Source organism: Cetorhinus maximus, chromosome 27, assembly GCF_964194155.1.
Source record: "Cetorhinus maximus chromosome 27, sCetMax3.hap1.1, whole genome shotgun sequence".
Classification (NCBI taxonomy): Eukaryota; Metazoa; Chordata; class Chondrichthyes; order Lamniformes; family Cetorhinidae; genus Cetorhinus; species Cetorhinus maximus.
Genome location: NC_135905.1, coordinates 14,953,840 through 14,973,317, shown reverse-complemented (window position 1 = coordinate 14,973,317; position 19,478 = coordinate 14,953,840). Strand labels below are relative to the sequence as shown.

Sequence of the window (19,478 nt, the reverse complement as noted above, 5' to 3'; positions counted from 1 at the left end):
AGTTGTCATAGTAGTGATTTGTAGACCTATGTATGTGTTTAAAATCTTTTCTTTTATTAATAAATGTTTAATTTCATTTTGTAAAATACTTCTAAGACTTGGTGGACTTATTACTACTGAATTCAAGGCACACATCTCAAAATAAAAATACAAATTACAAAACAGTTGTGGCAGCTGTTTCAAGTTTCCCTTTGGGATTTGAGCAGCTCAGCATTTACCATCCGCTGTGTCATAACAGGGAACAGTTCGGGGGTGGGCAGGAAGGCAGTGGGCTAACTGCCCATCATATTTTACATGTCCTCCCTCCACAAACACGCCTGTAAAATTCAGTCCATATTTCCAGAGTCCAGATCTATAGATTCCTCGGCCAGAAACATAAACGCTGTGTTACCATACCTCCGAGATCCATTCCCGAGCTGGATTCTCAGGCTGCCATCGGATACCCTACATCGATACAGGTAGGGGTTTTGAGCCTGCTCATATCATCAGCACACCCACCAACACAACCTTCTGGGAGGTGGCCTCCTAACTGGCTGCTTCTGCACTCACTGTCCATTTGAGGCAGGCTTCTGAGGCTGCAGGCCCAAACAGAGGGCCCACAACAATATCCAGCCGACAGCCCCATTTAAAGCGGCGTCGCACCAAAAAGCCACTGGAAGAATTGAAAATTAAATAATCCTCTGCCCCTTTAAGAACTCTTCTGCAGATTAAGCTTCCCTTTTCACCCAGTGCAGGTTGGTGAGCTGAACACACCATGTGACCCTGTCCCGAACAGACATGGGAAATCACGTCAGGGACCTTTAGCATCCATCAAAATGTAAAAATGAAGCTCTTTGACATTTGCGCTGAAGATTCAACTTGGCTGAAAAGGGCAGCTGGACAATGGCGGGCCAGGCTAATCAAAGGAGAAATCTAGTGAAAGGGATGCCCATCTGAATTCCCAACCCTGGAATGTACATGGCACAACAGGAATCAGCCAGAAAAAAATATAGCTATTAAGTGTGAAAGGAGTGCACAGTTTAGATATCAGTGCAAGATTTTTAACCTAGTGCCAGCAATGATGACGTCAATTGCAGAAATTGGAAAATGACCTTCAAACGGGACACACTGATTGCTATATAATTTAATTCAGAACAATATATCTCAGAGCATGCATAAAAACTTGTACAAGTAAAACTGTACAGAGTAGGCTATTTCTGACGGTGATGCAGTTAATGTTGGATAGCTGAAAAACTTATTTCAAAAGCTGTGAACAATGGAGAACATATTCAGTTAGTGTCTGTAGCTGCTCAATCATGGACACCTCTCTGACTTTATCCTCATGACTATTTAGTGAGGCCAGAAAGGCGTCTGTCAACCATTAAAGCAAGATTTAGCTAAGGAGTCGGTAATAAAAATAAAGTGAGCTTTCAACTGTGGAATGTTTTGAGAAACTGGATGTCTTCCAGATTTTACCCTATTAGGTTAGGTTCAGACAGACCTTAGTTCTTAGCTCTGGATGCCCCAGAACAAATTTGAAGCATTATATGATATCCTACGTCAGGAATTTGCAGAAATGGAATATGCTTAAAAATCTTGTTCATGTGTCCACGCCCCTATCACTATATATATAGCTACTCAGAGGATCTCTGGCCTCAGTGATTCCAAGGTTTGATTTTAGGAAGTGAGTCAATAGGTGGTGCTGCAGATTGATATTTCAGTCCGCTTGGAGCTAAGTTCGCTCTGTGAACAAATGACTTAAAATTAATGCCAAGAAAAAAGAAGTATGTCTTTGTAGAGAAGATGGAAGTCAAATTCTCAGACTTGGAAAGCACCATGTTCAACATGGGCTAAGTTGTAACTGCAGTGCCGAAAAATAACGAGGAGTCTGATTGTTATAAAAGAAATACTTTTCATATATAATAATGGAATGAAGATATCGGCAACAGAACAGAGCTCATTTGTAATGTAGGATTGGGGAGATAGGGAGGTAGACCGAGAGAGCCAAAACAAAAGCAACAAAGGGATACAAGGAAAGTACTGAGAGGCGTGTAGCGGTAATATGAAAAAGAATTGCAAGAGAACAGTTCACATTTTTATCAATATGTTAAAAGGAGATGGTAAAGGGGGATTGTTGACCCATTAAAAACAGATGTAGATGAGACTATAATGGACAATACGAAAATGGCAGACTTTGTATCCATCCACATCATCGAAAAGGCCAAAATACCAAAGGTATAATGGAACCTAAATGTTAAATTAAGGGGAGAAGCTTGGTGGTTTTAATATGAGCAAAAAAATAAATAATTGAGAAAATAATGGAACTAAAGAGGACAAATTTCCAGAACCCGATGGTTTTCATTGCAGGCTATAGAAAGGAACAGCTGCAGAAACTGCCAACGCTTTGGTCAGAATTTTCCAAATTCCCTATTCTGGAATTGCGCCTCTGGATTGGAAATCTGAGTTATATATGTTAGGTAAAATAGATTTGAAAATACTTACTCATGCTTTATTTTATCCAATGTTTACTGATTACTGGGGTAGTAGTTTATAAGTTGCTACTCTTTTAAAGGAGTATTTTTATATTTCAGTCATGTACAATCTCCAATTTGGACCACCACACAAAGACTCACATTTATATCACACCTTTAACATAGTAAAACATCCCAAAGCACTTCACAGGAGCCTTAAGAGACAAAGTTTGACACTGAGTCACAGTTAGGGAAATTAGGATTTGGTCAAAGAGGTAGGTTTTAAGGAGCATCTTAAAGCAGGAAAGTGAGAAAGAGAAATGGAGAAGTTGAGGGAAGGGATCCTGGAGATTATGGCTCAGGCAGCTGAAGACATGACCACCAATGGTGGTGTGAAGAAATTGGGGGACATGTAAGAGACTACGCAACACCATGTTCCATCAGGAAACATAACTCATGTGTGGTCTGGGATGTTCTTGGAGCTGCTCCCACTCTGCTACCATTACTTCACTGTGTGACCATAAGACCATAAGATCATGGCTGATCTGATAACCCTCAACTCCACTTTCCTGCCTTTTCCCCATAACCCTTGATTCCCTTACTGATTAAAAATCTATCTCAGCCTTGAATATACTTAACAACCCGGCCTCTACAGCCCTCTGCGGTGAAGAATTCTACAGATTCACTACCCTCTGAGAGAAGAAATTCCTCCTCATCTCTGTTTTAAATGGGCGACCCCTTATTCAGAGATTATGCCCTCTGGTCCTAGACTCTCCAACAAGGGGAAACAACCTCTCAGCATCTACCCTGTCAAGCCCCCTAGAAATCTTATGGGCAGAATTTTCCCATTGGTGTGCGGGGGGGTGGGGCCCTGCATGTCCGCGTGTAAAATGACGCGGGGTGACGTTGGGCGAGCGTCCCAACGTCACCGCGCGCCATCGCGATATTTCGTTGGGCGGGGGTGCGATGATATCCGCTGCCTGCCCGCCATTAATTAATGGGCCACTTAAGGCCCTTGACTCACAAATTGACGCTGATATTTTGGTGCCCGTGCAATCTTCAGGTTGGCGCACGGGCGCATCGGGCAGGCGGGTAGGACACATTTGTATAAACGTCATCCACGGGCGGGATAAGAGGGTTCACTGGGGTCGCGAGTGTGCACTGTCAAGTATTTATTTTTCAAAGTTTTTGAAACTTGCCTGTGTAACCTGCAATACTTCAAAACACATCCCAGCTGCTTTGTCTGGACTCTTAACCCTCAGGTCAGCTCTCTGCAGTGAGGAATCTTTTCCGGGCCTGCAGGTTTCTGGAAGCCTTCCCATAGCCTGGGAATGGGAGCTGAACTCTCTACTGGAGGCAGCTCCTCTGAGGAGGAAGGGAGGGCTAGAAGGAGGAGGAGGCCAGGAGTAAACATTCAGCCTAAAGGGGAGCCACCTTTGGGAGGACAGGCGCAGGCACAAGGGGTGCAGGGCCAAGAAGTAGACCAAGGTGGAAGGGGCCACTATCCTGCTGCCAGGGTTTACAGGCGGCGAAGCAGCTACCTCAATATGTCTGAGGTGCAGTGCCGAAGGAGGCTCCGTCTCTCAAGGGAGACAGTCAACTATATCTGTCAGATGATTGGGCCTGAGATCTCCGCTAACTGTGTGGGTGGACACCCCATGCCAGTGGCTCTAAAGGTCACAGCTGCCCTCAATTTCTATGCCTCTGGCTCCTTCCAGGGCTCGGTGGGTGATCTTTGTGGTGTCTCCCAATCAGCTGTCCACACTTGTGTCAAGCAGGTGACAGACGCTCTGTTCAGACAGGCATTGACCTTCATCCACTTCCGCTGCGACCAGGCAAGTCAGACACAGCAAGCCAGAGGCTTCGCGGCCATTGCTGGGTTCCCTCTGTATCCAGGGTGCAATAGACTGTACACATGTGGCCATCAAGGCACCAGCGGGTCAGCCGGGTGCCTTCGTCAACAGGAAGGGCTTCCACTCCATGAACATGCAGATAGTGTGTGATCGCAGGATGCAGATTCTACAAGTCTGTGCAAGGTACCCAGGCAGCTCCCACGACGCCTACACCCTCAGACACTCCCAGGTGCCGGGGCTCTTCAGTGCTCCAGCCCGGCTGGATGGATGGCTGCTGGGTGACAAGGGCTATCCCCTCAGAAGGTGGCTCATGACGCCTCTCCGCCATTCAAGAACAGAAGCTGAGCTGTGCTACAATAGAAGCCTCCACAAGGGCTGTGGTAGAGAAAACCATCGGTCTTCTCAAGATGCGCTTCCAATGCCTGGACCGCTCAGGGGGCGCACTCCAGTACTCCCCAGATCGTGTGTCGGTGATAGTGGTTGCATGCTGCACTCTCCACAATCTTGCGCTGGAAAGGGGGGACACAGTGGATGATGAAGATGTCGACACAGTGGCTGCAGCTGCACACGATGAGTCCAGCAGTGAGTCCGAGGATGAGCACGCACAGGGAAATGCTGAGTGGGTAGACGCTGACCCGGGCATACTGCAGGGAGGCAGGGACACCCGGGAGGCTTTAATCTAACGAACCTTCAGCTAGCACAACACAGATGGACTTCCAGGACAAGCCTGGGCTGTAGGCTCCATACTCGACACCTAAGTGCCAAATCTTCCAGGTTAGCAACAGTAATTAAGGGAAAAAAACTGCGGATGCTGGAAATCCAAAACAAAAACAAAAATACCTGGAAAAACTCAGCAAGTCTGGCAGCATCTGTGGAGAGGAACACAGTTGACGTTTCGAGTCCGAATGACCCTTCAACAGAACTAAGTAAAAATAGAAAAAAGGTGAAATATAAGTTGGTTTAAGGTGGGGGTGGGACAAGAAGAGCTGGATAGAGGGAAGGAAATATGGCTGTGGAAGCGGGTTTTAGTAAACACCTTGTCAAACACCAGGAGAGAAATGGAAAGCAATGAAGGTGAACAAGGCAAAAGAGAGATACGGAAATCCTGACGGAGAAGGCACTTTACAGCCTTCCGGACTGAATATTGAGTTCAACAATTTTAGGACATGAACTCTCTCCTCCATCCCCACCCCCTTTCCGATTTCCCACCCCACTTTTTGTTTTTTCCAATAATTTATATAGATTTTTCTTTTCCCACCTACTTCCATTATTTTTAAGTGTATTTCCATCCATTGTTTTATCTCTACCTTTTAGCCTATTTCAATCCCTTCCCCCCACCCCACCCCCACTAGGGCTATCTGTACCTTGCTCGTCCTGCTTTCTACCCTTAATTAGCACATTCCTTAGATAATATCACCACCTTCAACACCTCTTTGTTCTTTTGTCTTTGACATCTTTTGGTTATCTCCACCTATCACTGGCCCTCTATCCAGCTCTTCTCCCCACACCTCCCCCCACCCCCTTAAACCAACTTATATTTCACCTCTTTTCTATTTTTACTTAGTTCTGTTGAAGGGTCATTCGGACTCGAAACGTCAACTGTGTTCCTCTCCACAGATGCTGCCAGACCTGCTGAGTTTTTCCAGGTATTTTTGTTTGTGTACAGTAACTAAGGGCCTTGTTAGTAAAGCTGAATGTCCCACAAAGCACTCCTAACATTTTTGGAAACCATCCACATACAGAAGAACAGAGGCACCTTCAGCCATGGTCACATGTCTGATTTTCATATCACAGGCAAAGAAACTTAAGCCAAAAAAATGACAAGGGTGTTCCAATTCAAAGTAAATCATAAACACCTCATCTCGGGCCAACACAAAAGCACCAGTGATAAACCCGTGGTGTGTCTAAGGTGCCTTATGTTTATGTTTCCGGGAGCTACGTCTTGGTGCTGCCCCATCGCTGGGAGTAGTATCTGTGCCAGCCTGCTGACTCTGCTGTCCTGCTGACCTCGATGACCTTGGTCGTCCTCTGGTCCGTGGAGCCTGTGCTGGCCCCGCCTGGGAGGGAGCTGCCAGTTCCACAGCTGGCATCTCCCCAGTCACCGCAGCCTCACCGGATGCTACGGTCACTGGGAGAGGGGCGAAGGAGCTGTCGCCCTGAGAGGTGCCCGCAGGGATGCCCGGCAGCTGCTGCACCGACGTGAGGTCACTTCGGACCTCCCTGCTCACCATGGATGGTTGGGCACTTGATGAGGTCTATGCCGATGTGAGGGCTTGCTGATCGGAGCCCATTTCCAGGAAGCCCCGATGGGTCTCCTGGAGGAGCCTCTCCACGAGAGTCGCCCTCTCTCCATGGAGGACGCATGGCGCTCGGGCATGAGGCTCATTGCTTTGGTGATCGTCCGTGTAGACTCCTCCACCACGGAGACCAAGCCAAGCATAGCCTCATGTATCTCCCCCAGATGCTCCCGCACACCCGGCCGCATTTCCTGCCCCTGCTGCATCACGGACAACTCCAGAGGCAAATCATCAGCCATCGACTGAGCATCTGCCTGGACCCTGTAGTCCTCCAACTGCTGGCAACATGGGCACTCTCTGCCTCTGCCAGCTCCTGCAGCGACTATGAAGTGCCCTCACCGCTGTGCCCCGGGACTCTAGCTGATGTTCTAGTTCTCACTGAGGTGCTAGTATCTGTGCTGGTACCTGCCTGGCAGAGATGGTGTGACGCTGGTGAGACTTCAGGGCCCTCAGGTGTGAGAGGGGGATCTGCTGCTCCTCCTCCCGGCCCTGCTCCGCAGATGCTGAAAGGAAGAACAAGGACATCGGATCAGTTAACGTGGAGACAATGTCAAAGTGCATCCCTGTCCCCTGGATCATTATGCACTCATCCTTCCATAAGCAATGGTCAAGCCATGTTGCAAAGTTAAATCACTGAACATTAAGCACTGCCATGGCTGTTGGGAGGACAATGCTGACCTCATACTGGGCACACATACCTGGCCGTGGCACCCCACCCTCACTGACACCAGTGGACCTGGGCGCATGGCGCCTCTCCAAATCCAGGGCCTCCTGCTCAAACTGACTGAGAATAGCTAACTGTGCCTGGCCGCCGCCAGTCCTCACACACTCTGCAGCATTATGCGCATTCTTCTCCTGAAAATGCGAGACGAGCATTGATTTGTACCTGGACTCTCTTCACACACGGCCCACCCCAACCAGAGTGGGACATATCAGGGCTCCAGTGCCTCCTCACCCCGCTGCTGACAAACACTTACACAAAGATGCTGGGCCTGTTCCCCAACCCCCCAACCCTCCCCCCTTGGCCACATGCTGCCTACATCACATTAGGCACCACACGGTATACCCTTCCATAGCAAGGAGGCGCAAGCATGTGGAGCGTAGAGGGCAGCAGATGGTTTGGTGCCACGCCACCTTGAAGCTCCCCTCCCAGCATCTCATCACCCTGACTTGGACATGTCCTGGAGTTCTAACACAGCGCCTGGGTACAGCTCCTCCAGGTTATCCCCAAACCAGTCATGTGGGACTCAGTGTAACACATATTGCGGGCGCAGAACTCGTCTCTTCACCACCCTCTCAGGCTGACCTTGGCATGGGCAATATCTGCTGGCCCTCCCAGCAAAGGACACACGCTGTCAATGATTCAATGCAGTCACTACACTCAGACTTGGGGGAGGGGGGGCAGCAGGGGGGATAAGCCGACCTGCTGGGTTAAGTGACCAATGCCAACATTGTCCTCACCCTTCTAGAGCGCAACAAGTCATTGAAGCACTCGTAACACTGGATCCAGGTGCGCCACACCACGTCGCGGGAGCTCACCACCTCCGCCACCTCCTCCCAGGCACGTTTCGTCATGTGGGGGGGCCTCCTCCTTTCTTCCTGGGGAACCAGCACCTCCTCGAGGAGGGTGGCAAGGCAGTCATCGGAAAAACAAGGGGCACAATGGCCCCCCGCCCTACCCTCTGTCCTGGCCTGCCTGCCCTGATGGCCTACCCTCTGGCCTGGCCTGCCCCTATGGCCTACCCTCCAACCTGGCCTGTCCTGATGGCCTACACTTTGGCCTGGACTGCCCTGATGGCCTACCCTCCAACCTGGCCTGTTCCGATGCCCTACCCTCCAGCCTGGCCTGCCCCAATGGCCTACCCTCCAATCTGGCCTGCCCCAATGGCCTACCCTCTGTCCTGGCCTGCCCCAGTGGCCTACCCTCCAGCCTGGCCTGCCCCAATGGCCTACCCTCCAGCCTGGCCTGCCCCAATGGCCTACCCTCCAACCTGGCCTGCCCCGATGCCCTACCCTCTGGACTGGCCTGCCCCAAAGGCCTAACCTCTGGCCTGGCCTGCCCCAAAGGCCTACCCTCCGGCCTGGCCTGCCCCAATGGCCTAACCTCTGGCCTGGCCTGCCCCAATGACCTACCCTCCAGCCTGGCTTGCCCCAATGGCCTACCCTCCGGCCTGGCCTGCCCCAATGGCCTACCCTCCGGACTTACATAACCTGCATTGCCCCTCTGCAGAGCCCTTCGCCCAGCCATTGCGAGCAGCCTTTCCATGGCTGCCAGGCCTTCCTTTGTACAGGCCGCCAGGTCACCATTGGACCAGACAGGCTGAGTGCGCCAGCTGCCGCCCACCCACTCCCGCTATGCATGGGAGTTGTGAAGTACGCTGGGCGGGCCTTAATTGGCCCACCTACGAAAAATGGCAGCGCGGACCCGATCGTGGGCGGCAATCGGGTCCGTATCCACTCCTGCTCCGCCCCCCTTCCCAGCCAGAAAATTCAGCCCTATATGTTTCAATAAGGTCACCTCTCATTCTTCTAAACTCCATTGAGTACAGGCCCAACCTACTCAACCTCTCCTCATAAGAAAATCCCTCCATACCCAGGATCAACCTAGTGAACCTTCTGACTGCCTCCAATGCCAGTCTATCTTTCCTTAGATAAGGGGACCAAAATTGTTCACAGTATTCTAGGTGTGGTATAATTAGTGTTTGTATAGTTTTAGCAAGATTTCCATATTATTATACCCCACTCCCTTTGAAATAAAGGCCAACATTCCATTTGCCATCCCTATTAACTGCTGAACTTGTATGTTAGCTTTTTGGGATTCATGAATGAGGACTCCCAAATCCCTCTGTGCTGTAGCTTTCTGCAAGTCTTTCCCCATTTAAATAACATTCAGCTCCTCTATTCTTCCTGCCAAAGTGCATAACCTCACATTTTCCCACATTATATTCCATCTGCCAAGTGTTTGCCCACTCACATAACCAGTCTCTATCCCCCTGTAGACTCTGTATCGTCCTCACCACTTGCCTTCCCACCTACTTTTGTGTCATCCGCAAACTTGGCAATAGTACATTCACTTCCCACATCCATGTGATTAATATATTTTGTAAATATTTGTGGCCCCAGCACCGATCCCTGTGGCACTCCACTAGTTACAAGTTGCCATCCTGAAAATGCCCCCCTTAACCCAACTCTGGCTTCTATTAGTTAGCCATGTGTGACAGAATGTCGTTTCTGTGAACAAAGGTTTTCTCCACACTGTTGGCAATGTCACACCAATGGAGTGGGAGCAGATCTGAGGACATTTATTCTGAACCACCTATGGGGAAGAGAAATAGGAGTCTTCCATATATGCTGGACAGGACAATAGAAATAACACAGCAATTGTTACTTACAGTATGTTTTGGAAATTTCTTGGAGCAGAAGTTGCCCAACAAAGCTTTAGATTTTATTGAACAACTGGAGAGTATATTAGTAGCCTGTGTTCAATATAATCCGAAACAGAGAACTATGCATTCAGGTCAAAGAGAGTCAGGGTGCTGAGGGAGGGGTGGAACAATTCACAATTACAGTATCAATAAGCAGATCCATTTAGTTCACTCGACTATCCTTTATGTCTCTGGATTAAAGTTGGGAAAAGTTTGTTGGAAAGCGGCGGGTTGTGGATGTTGGGTGAGAATAAATATGGGCTGGGCTGTGATGACCCCTGTGCTTGCGCACCCCACCAACCAAGAAGAATAATCGCTTGAGTGTGGTGCTAGAGGATTTCTAATGTCATTCGAATCACCCCCTGGCTATCGTGACTACTTTCAGGAGAGGAGTGAAGAACAGTAGGAGCAGCTTTTTGTGTGGTACAATTCTGTATTTCAAAGTCTTTAGAATAAAGAGGATGAAGCAATCTAAAATAATTGGCAACGGAACAGATTTTCTTTTCACAGTGCATTTAATGGTGAATGAGAAATTAGTTTTTGCTCGTTAATTGGCTTTGTATCTGTAACACTATTACTGTACAATCTATTCAGTAACCTGAATAACCAGTTAGTTTCTGGTATTACCATACATTTAGATAAGCGAGGACAGATTTTAACACACTCGGCCAACCGGCGCAGCAGATTGGCTGTCCGCCACTCACTCCAGCACAGGTTCAGTTCATTGTGAGGGCCTGGCTTTGTTGCCATGCCAATGACAGGGTGCGCAGTCATCCTTCTAAAGCTTCTCGGTTTGGGACTAATAAACTTCCTCATTAAGTTATCACTTTGTCACTGGCTTATCTTATGTGAGCAAGCGCTTAGCTTATTTCTCTTCGTTTTTCACAGTGCCGTGGTGTTATGTCTTGTTTTCTCTTGTCACCTTCACTAACACCAGACTTGCAACATTATTTGGAGGAAGTCTGTTTGAATTTTTCTTAAGTCTCAACTTATTTCATTCAATTTTATGATCACGCCATTTGTAATAACCTCAGAGATTTTTTGATCAGTGGAGTGGCTGATTGGTTTAACCTTTTCCTTCATTCACAGAAGTTTTTAAAATTTCTTTATCTCAAAGGATTTCACTTCTTATCTTTGCTTTCCTTTTTCTCATCTTTCTTATTTTCCTCTTCATTTACTTTTGATGTTTCTTTGACCTTGGTCTGCTCCTTAGGATCAGCTTCTGTTTCACCTTTAGCTGTTTCTTTCACTTCCGGTGATTCTTCCTTTGGTTTATCCATGCACTTTCTATCTTCACTCTCTTCTGGTTTTTCTTCAGCAGCAGATCCTGATTTATCCTGACTTGTTGTTGTTGGCTCCTCAGGTCCTGATTCTTTCCTCTGATCTCTGACAGTTTCCTTGACTGTTAAATTTCCCGACTCAGCCTGACCTTCTTCAGAAGCTTCTGATTCCCCTTTTGCCTTTTCATCCACAGCCTCCTCCTTTGCCTCAGCAGTTTTTCCTGCGGTTACTTCTGGTTTCGTCTCAATGACTTGTTTCTCTATGACCTCCTCTTTGGCTTTACCAGTTTCTCCTTTCGTAGCGTCTGCTTTTGCTTGAAGAGCTTCTCCTTCTCTGGCCTTTTCTTTTACCTCAACAACTTTCTCCTCTTTGCCCTCACCACCTTCTTCCTCCTTTTTGTCCTCAGCACCTTCTTCCTCCTTTTTGTCCTCAGCACCTTTTTCCTCCTTTTTGTCCTCAGTATCTCCTTCTCCCTCTTTCTCCTCAGCATCTTCTTCCTCCTTTTTGTCCTCAGCACCTTCTTCCTTTTCTTTGTCCTCAGCACCTTCTTCCTCCTTTTTATCCTCAGTATCTTCTTCTCCCTCTTTGCCCTCAGCACCTTCTTCCTCCTTTTTGTCCTCAGTATCTTCTCCCTCTTTGCCCTCAGCACCTTCTTCCTTTTTGTCCTCAGCACCTTCTTCCTCCTTTTTGTCCTCAGTATCTTCTTCTCCCTCTTTGCCCTCAGCACCTTCTTCTTCCTTTTTGTCCTCAGTATCTTCTCCCTCTTTGCCCTCAGCACCTTCTTCTTCCTTTTTGTCCTCAGTATCTTCTCCCTCTTTGCCCTCAGCACATTCTTCCTCCTTTTTGTCCTCAGTGTCTTCTTCTCCCTCTTTGCCCTCAGCACCTTCTTCCTCCTTTTTGCCCTCAGTATCTTCTTCTCCCTCTTTGCCCTCAGCACCTTCTTCTTCCTTTTTGTCCTCAGTATCTTCTCCCTCTTTGCCCTCAGCACCTTCTTCCTCCTTTTTGTCCTCAGTATCTTCTCCCTCTTTGCCCTCAGCACCTTCTTCCTCCTTTTTGTCCTCAGTATCTTCTCCCTCTTTGCCCTCAGCACATTCTTCCTCCTTTTTGTCCTCAGTATCTTCTTCTCCCTCTTTGCCCTCAGCACATTCTTCCTCCTTTTTGTCCTCGGTGTCTTCTTCTCCCTCTTTGCCCTCAGCACCTTCTCCCTCCTTTTTGTCCTCAGTATCTTCTTCTCCCTCTTTGCCCTCAGCACATTCTTCCTCCTTTTTGTCCTCAGTGTCTTCTTCTCCCTCTTTGCCCTCAGCACATTCTTCCTCCTTTTTGTCCTCAGTACCTTCTTCTGCCACTTTCATCTCTGCACCTTCTCCTTCTTTGGCCTCCTCTTTGGCCTCAGTACCTTCTTTTGCCTCCTTGGCTTCAGAAGCTTCTTCCCCTTCTTTGGACTCAGCACCTTCTCCTTTGACCTCAGCACCTTCTTCCTTCTTTTTGACCCCAGCACCTTCTTCCTCCCCTTCAGCCTCAGCATCTTCTTCTCCCTCTTTGACCTCAGCAGCTTGTTCCTCCCCTTCGGCCTCAGCTCCCTCTTCTTCCACTTTGACCTCAGCAGCTTCTTCCTCCCCTTCGGCCTCAGCTCCTTCTTCTCCTTCTTTGACCTCAGCAGTTTCTTCCTCCCCTTCAGCCTCAGCTCCTTCTTCTCCTTCTTTGACCTCAGCAGTTTCTTCCTCCCCTTCAGCCTCAGCTCCTTCTTCTCCCTCTTTGACCTCAGCAGTTTCTTCCTCCCCTTCAGCCTCAGCTCCTTCTTCTCCTTCTTTGGCTTCAGTACCTTTTTCCTCCTCTTTTGCTTCAGTGGCTGCTTTTTCTTCAGCTCCTTTTGATTCTATTACATCTCCTCCCACTCTTTCTATTGTATTAGTGGTTTCTCCAACGTCTTTGTCTAAAGCTACTGTTACCCCTTCACTCTTGTCTACTCTTTCTTCTCTCATCAAATTCTTTTCCTCAAACTCTTCATCATAGAGTTGGCCAGGCTTCAGCTTCAGATAAGCATTTTCCAGATCTGCCAGGTCAATTTCCTTTGTTGTCTCACTTAAAGTCTCTTCTACAAATTTAAACTCGGGAGTGATCTTTGTCTTAGTTGTGGCGTAAGATGATTGTGTGATATATTGGGGTTCCCTGTACATATGGAGCGAAGGACTGAAACTCTCAGCACCTGATCCAAATCTTGTCTCCTCACCTTCAAGGAGTTTCCTTAATAAAGAAAAAGATAATTAGTATCAACTTTTAGATTATCCCAAGAAACAGGCAACAATAGTTAATATAGAAAAGAAACTTTTAGCTGTCATTTAATTCAAAAACACTTAACTATTGAAAGCCAAGACAAATTTTCAAAATAGTAATTTCTCTTAAATTTCCCTTAAATCTTTAATTTAGGGGTTAACTAAATTATTTCCCAACAAATTTCTACGACTCTTACAAAATAAGATTAGATAAATATATTAAATTGGATGCTGTTGCGATAAAGATTGTAATAAGATGCAATAGGGTGAAATTAGTCTACACCAGGCTTGTAGCGAATTGACAGCTAATTTCCCCCCCTACCCCACACACCAGCTCTTCTTTCCAATGAAGTGCACAGGACAATAGTTCAAACTCTTGGAGACTTTTTTTCTAATCTCACTGTCACTTTTACTTGGACTGAATTAAAAATCTTGGCAATATATTTTGAACTCCATGGATAATAAGAACTGGTGTGGTTGCCGATTCACTACCAGTCCAGTTCATGTTGCTGGTGTAGAACAGTTTCACCCCCCCCACTGCGTTTGCATTTTAATATTTGTTAAACAACCACAGCACTTTCTCGAGGCGTCACTTGAGTGAAGGAGAATTTTTTTCCCAAATGATATAATTCTGTCTCAGTAACCATTTAGCAATTTACTTTGTATATTGTGAACCATCATTCATTACAATAATGCTATTATTGACTAATTTTAAGTGTCCATTGTATTTTTCAACAGCTCTGCTCCCATTGACTCCTTAACAGTTACAGAACTCTTCAACTGCCTGTCTGACATTGCAATTGGGATGCATTGAATTTCCTTTAGCTTAACTAAACTATAAATAATCTTCCTTGCTCAAGTCAGGCATTTGTGCAAGTGACTTGATTCCCATTGACCTCTTGTACTCTGAGGTCTAACCCAAGATGTGTTTGTGTTTGATGCTGAATTGAGATTCAATCGATGACAAAGATGCTTTATGTCATTTTCAGAGCATTGTTTGTCTTCTGGTCTACGCCTCCCTCTCTGCTGCCAAGACCTTAATCTGTTTGTTCAAGACTCTACTTCTCTAATGTTCTCCTCATTGGCTGCTCCACCACCAATAACTCCAACTAATCAGAAGGCTGCAAAGCTGTGCCCGCTACTGTACAAAGCCCTACATTCTCATCATCTTCTCCAAGCTTGTCTAAAAATGGAGGTTTATGGTGAGTGAAAATTTCACAACTCGTTGGACAGAATCAGAGGAGTAAAGGGTGGCGAACAAGAGGGCTGGATTTTTATTCCCCCCTCTCCTTGCCGGATGTGTTTTTGGTGGGTGAATTGACTTTAAGGTCTTTAACATCACCTTCAATTCCTTCCAAGGCTTAGTCCCGCCCTTATACTGCAGTTTGGCCATTGGTTGCTGTTTCTTCAGTTATCATGCTTTTCCTCTGGAGTTTTTCCTGCCACCTCCCTCCCTGTTTCCTAAAAACTCTTCTCCTTTCTCCTTCTCTTTGCTTCTCTTTGTTCACCTTTTTCTCTGCTGTGTAAAATGTTCCGACACGTTTGAGTGATTCCTAGATCCCACACTCTTGTGGGGAATGCATGCGTAATTTTAAAATACATTCCCTGTGAGCAGGGCTCCCTGTTTTGGAGTCCAGGTTCAGAATTTCTCCTTGAGTGAGGAATGTTCCCAAAGTTGTTACAGGAGACAATAAATTCCCTGTGCTATTTTTAGCAAGCTCAAATAGGGAGGTGTTTAAGATGTGATTCATTGCAAGAAGACTACAGTTTGTATTGGAGATTCACTCTCTGACACTGTTAGAAGGGCATAGACCCAATCATCAGCATTTAAGAACTCTTTACACCTTTATAGAAAAGTGCTGTTATTATGGGTTCTATTTGTCTTTCAAACATTGCTTATTGAAACAGGATTGGAGACAAGTTTGCAGACAAATTATTTGGTGCAGTTGGGAACTAGAAACTACTTGAGGCTTTGTGCAGGTTTGTCCTTCCTTAAACTTTTTCTCTTTTCTTGCCTTGTGATTTCAACTTGGATGTGGATCCACAGATATTGGAAACTCTTTCATACATTAGGTAATTGGCTGATCTTCATGTAGGAGCCTAGATGGAGAGGTTTAGTGAGGGAATTCCAGAACTTAGGGCCCCAGGCAGCTGAAGGCATGGCCGCCAATGGTGGAGCGATGGGAATCAGGGGATGTTCAAGAGGCTGGAATTGGAGAAGCGCAGAGATCTCGGAGGGTTGTAGGGGCTGGAGGAGATGACAGAGATAGGGAGGGTTGTAGGGGCTGGAGGAGGTTACAGAGATAGGGAGGGTTGTAGGGACTGGGGGAGATGACAGAGATAGGGAGGGTTGTAGGGGCTGGAGGAGGTTATAGAGATAGGGAGGGTTGTAGGGGCTGGAGGAGGTTACAGAGATAGGGAGGGTTGTAGGGGCTGGAGGAGGTTACAGAGATAGGGGAGGGTTGTAGGGGCTGGAGGAGGTTACAGAGATAGGGAGGGTTGTAGGGGCTGGAGGAGGTTACAGAGATAGAAGTGGCAGAAGGTGTAGGGGGAACATGAGGAAGAACTTTTTTATGCAGAGGGTAGTGGGTGGCTGGAATTCGCTTCCCAAATTGGTGATAGAGGCAAAAACTCTAAACTCGTCTAAAAAGTACCTGGATTTGCACCTTAAATGCTGTAAACTGCAGGGCTATGAGCCGGGTGCAGGAAGATGGGATTAGAAAGGGCACCTGGGTGTCCTTGGGCTGGCATGAACAAGATGGGCTGAATGGCTCCCTTCTGTGCTGTAACTTTTCTATGGTTCTATGGTTATATGGTAATTGTGGTCTAATCAAGATCAAGCCTCCCTCTGTATTCACCCAGTGTCCCCATATCAGCCAAGTCCTTTCCAGCAGAGTGATGATCAGATGCGAGAGCTCCAATTGATTCCCCTTTCCCATCCCTGTTTCCTCACCCAGGAAAGCTTGGACCATTTGTGGTGTCCTTACCAACCTGACTGTGGCCAGCTGACATTTTCACTACGGAAGCCTTTTTATGGGATGTTACTGGATACTTTGCTAAAATGGTTATTCTTTGGAAAACAACAAATTAAAATCTTAGCAATAAAAAATAAAATGCTGCAGATGTTGGAAATTGGAAACTATCATTAAAAGTCGCTTGATCATAGCAGGCCTGTCAATATTTGTGGGGAGAACAAAAAAATCAGCATTTCAGACCAATCTTCAGATGCTAAATATATTCATTTAAAAGAAGAGAGGCTTCCTTTACTAACGAAACTAGGGTAGTGGAGATCTGGAACTCTCTCCCCGTAAAAAGCTGTCAAGGCTTGGGGTCAGGTGCAGACACGATGGACCAAATGGCCTCCTTCTGCACTGTAACAATTCTGTGATTCTGTGAATTGAAGGTTTCAAAACTGAGATTAAGAGATTTGTATCAGGCAAAGTTATTAAGGGATTACTGAACCAAGGCGGATAGGTGGGGTTAAGATATAGATCAGACATGAACTAATTGAATGCCAGAACTGGTTCGAGGGCCTGAATGACCTACTCCTGTTCCTATGAAACTATCAAAAAGGAAGGCATCATTGCTCATGCCAGCCTGGTGTGTTGCTGCTGGCTCCTGCCACTGCAAAATGGCTCCACCTTCACAGCACTGCACCAGGACAAATGCAAATAGACTTATCAATGAGTCGGAGCAACTGCATGGCCATGATCTGATTGGTTGCTGTTGTGTTACTGTAATACATTGAACATGTTCAAAACGAATGAGAACTAACTGTACAGATGTTTCAAGAATACTGCAGTATTAACCATTTCCCATCACGACCAATATTTATCCTTCAGCTAAGATCACTAAAGCAGATGCTCTCTTCGTTTCTCTCATTGCTGTTTGTGGGATCTTGCTGAGCACAGGGTAGCTGCCATGTTTCACTCCACTACAACAGTGACTATGCTTCAAGAGTGTCCCATACGCTCTGAGGCGCTCTCAGACGTTCTGAAAGTGCGAACGGTGCAACATAAATGCGAGTTTCTTTCTTTCTTCAGAAATTTCAATCATTTTAATTGACTAATAACTGACATCTAAAATCAGTAACGTCACTTTACCATTAGTTATGGGAGGTCTGGGAAAGAACTAAAAGGAACTCTTAAAGTTGTTCTACATAATTCTACTCTGCAGCATCTATCAATCTGAATCTCTATAGATCGGGAACTTGTTAAAATCATTATTTTATTCCAAGCATTTTGTTACAATATTTAAGCAACTTGATGCCTTTTAGAAATGGCAGATGAACTTAGTATTATAAATTAGCATTGTCAAAATGCATTGATTCGTAACTCCAGAAATCTTTAACCTCCACTTTTCTGCTGCACATGTTTTATGCTGTTTTATAACGTCTATTGGATACTCTACTTCAGTGCTAGATACAATTCAAGACCAGTACACAGACTATTGTGACCTTACCTGTAGGAGGCAATCTCCACATCTAAAGCCATTTTGACATTCAGCAGATCTTGGTATTCCCTGAAGTGATGAGTCAGTTCCTGTTTTGTATTTTTAAGTTCATTTTCTAAATGATGCACCGCACCCTGAAAAATACAATTTGTTTTAGGATTATGTTGGAATGCAAATGGAAAATTTAATCAGGCCACATTACTGTGAAAGAAATTCTTACCTGGTATTGAATTAATTCTGAATGGTTTCTGTTTTCAATCTCATCCAGCTGGTTCTCCAAAGACTCCTTCCTCCCTCTTACTGTCTCCAGCTCGAGACTCTTGCACTGTAGTTGCCGATTGTGTTCACTGATCTCTTGCCTTGTGCTCTGTAGAGCTTCTCTGTTTGCTACTGCTGCATTGTTGAGTTTGGCCACTCTAGATGTGAACCATTCCTCTGCTTGCTGCATGTTAACATTGGTGTATCCCTCCATCTGAGCTCGAATCTCTCTCAGGGCTCCCGTCAGATCAGGCTTCATGAAATCTTTCATTTCGACGCCAACCTGTGAAGCCTGGATCTGAGAGAATAGATCAGCCACCTCTTCCTCATGATTATTCTTCAGGAAGACGATTTCATCAATGAGAGATTGTGCTTTCCTTTCTAGGTCTAATTTAATCAAATTTGTATTCTCTCTGTCTTTCTTACAGGCCTGGATACTTGCTTCAGTGTCATGTCCAGTTTGTCTTTCTTCCTCATATTTTCTCTTCAAACGTTGGAGATCTTCCTCCAGGTGATCGCGGTCCAAGTAAACTTGCATCTTCTGCCTTTCAGTTTCTTGGATGAGGTTTCGTAGCTCAGTGATTTCTGGCTGATTGATATTTGGAAGGTAAGCAACAGTTTGCCTTTCCCTCAGCTCTGTGATTTCTGCTTGCAGACTCTCATTCTGTTGCTCCAGCTGCCTGACCTTGTCAATGAAGCCAGCAAAGCGGTCATTGAGACCCTGCATCAACTCTTTCTCGTTCACCCCCACCACTTTGTGATCTCCAGGAGAGAGGTTGGACAGGCTGAATTCGACATTTGCTGATGGTTTGTACCCTCGAGTCGCAGACAGGCCACACTGCTTGAGGGATGATCTCGGCCAGTCCTGGGAGCTGAATTCTGTGCCTGAGAAGCCCAGATTGCGATTCAAGGTCCTGGTGGAGACTGATTGCACTTTCCCGAAAGGAGAGCTACTGAGAGGCTGCCAGTTATAACTCATCTTGCAGCCGTTGGATTGTGCCGGAAAGCAGGCTCATTCGTCTCCCTCTGTCTTATATAGCGAGTGCTAGTGGTGACTTTGCAAAATCGGTCCTTTGCTTACTAAAGGGGAATTTTAATGCTAATGATTGATTCCTGTTCTGCATTTCAAATGGAAATGTTGATCTTTTGGATCAGTTGATTTGCTTGTTTTGGGAAGATTGATATTCAA

At 46.3% G+C, this 19,478-nt stretch overlaps 1 protein-coding gene across 1 annotated transcript; it reads right to left on the bottom strand.

The window, feature by feature from the left end:
* Positions 1-11,146: 11,146 nt before the first annotated feature.
* LOC144668490 (uncharacterized) lies at positions 11,147-19,268 on the bottom strand. The gene is made up of 3 exons (XM_078530521.1): positions 18,252-19,268; positions 18,041-18,165; positions 11,147-13,550 (listed from the first exon to the last, which is right to left on the bottom strand). The coding sequence occupies exons 1-3, from the start codon at positions 19,266-19,268 to the stop codon at positions 11,147-11,149; spliced, it is 3,546 nt and encodes a 1,181-aa protein (XP_078386647.1).
* Between the last annotated feature and the right edge of the window lie 210 nt (positions 19,269-19,478).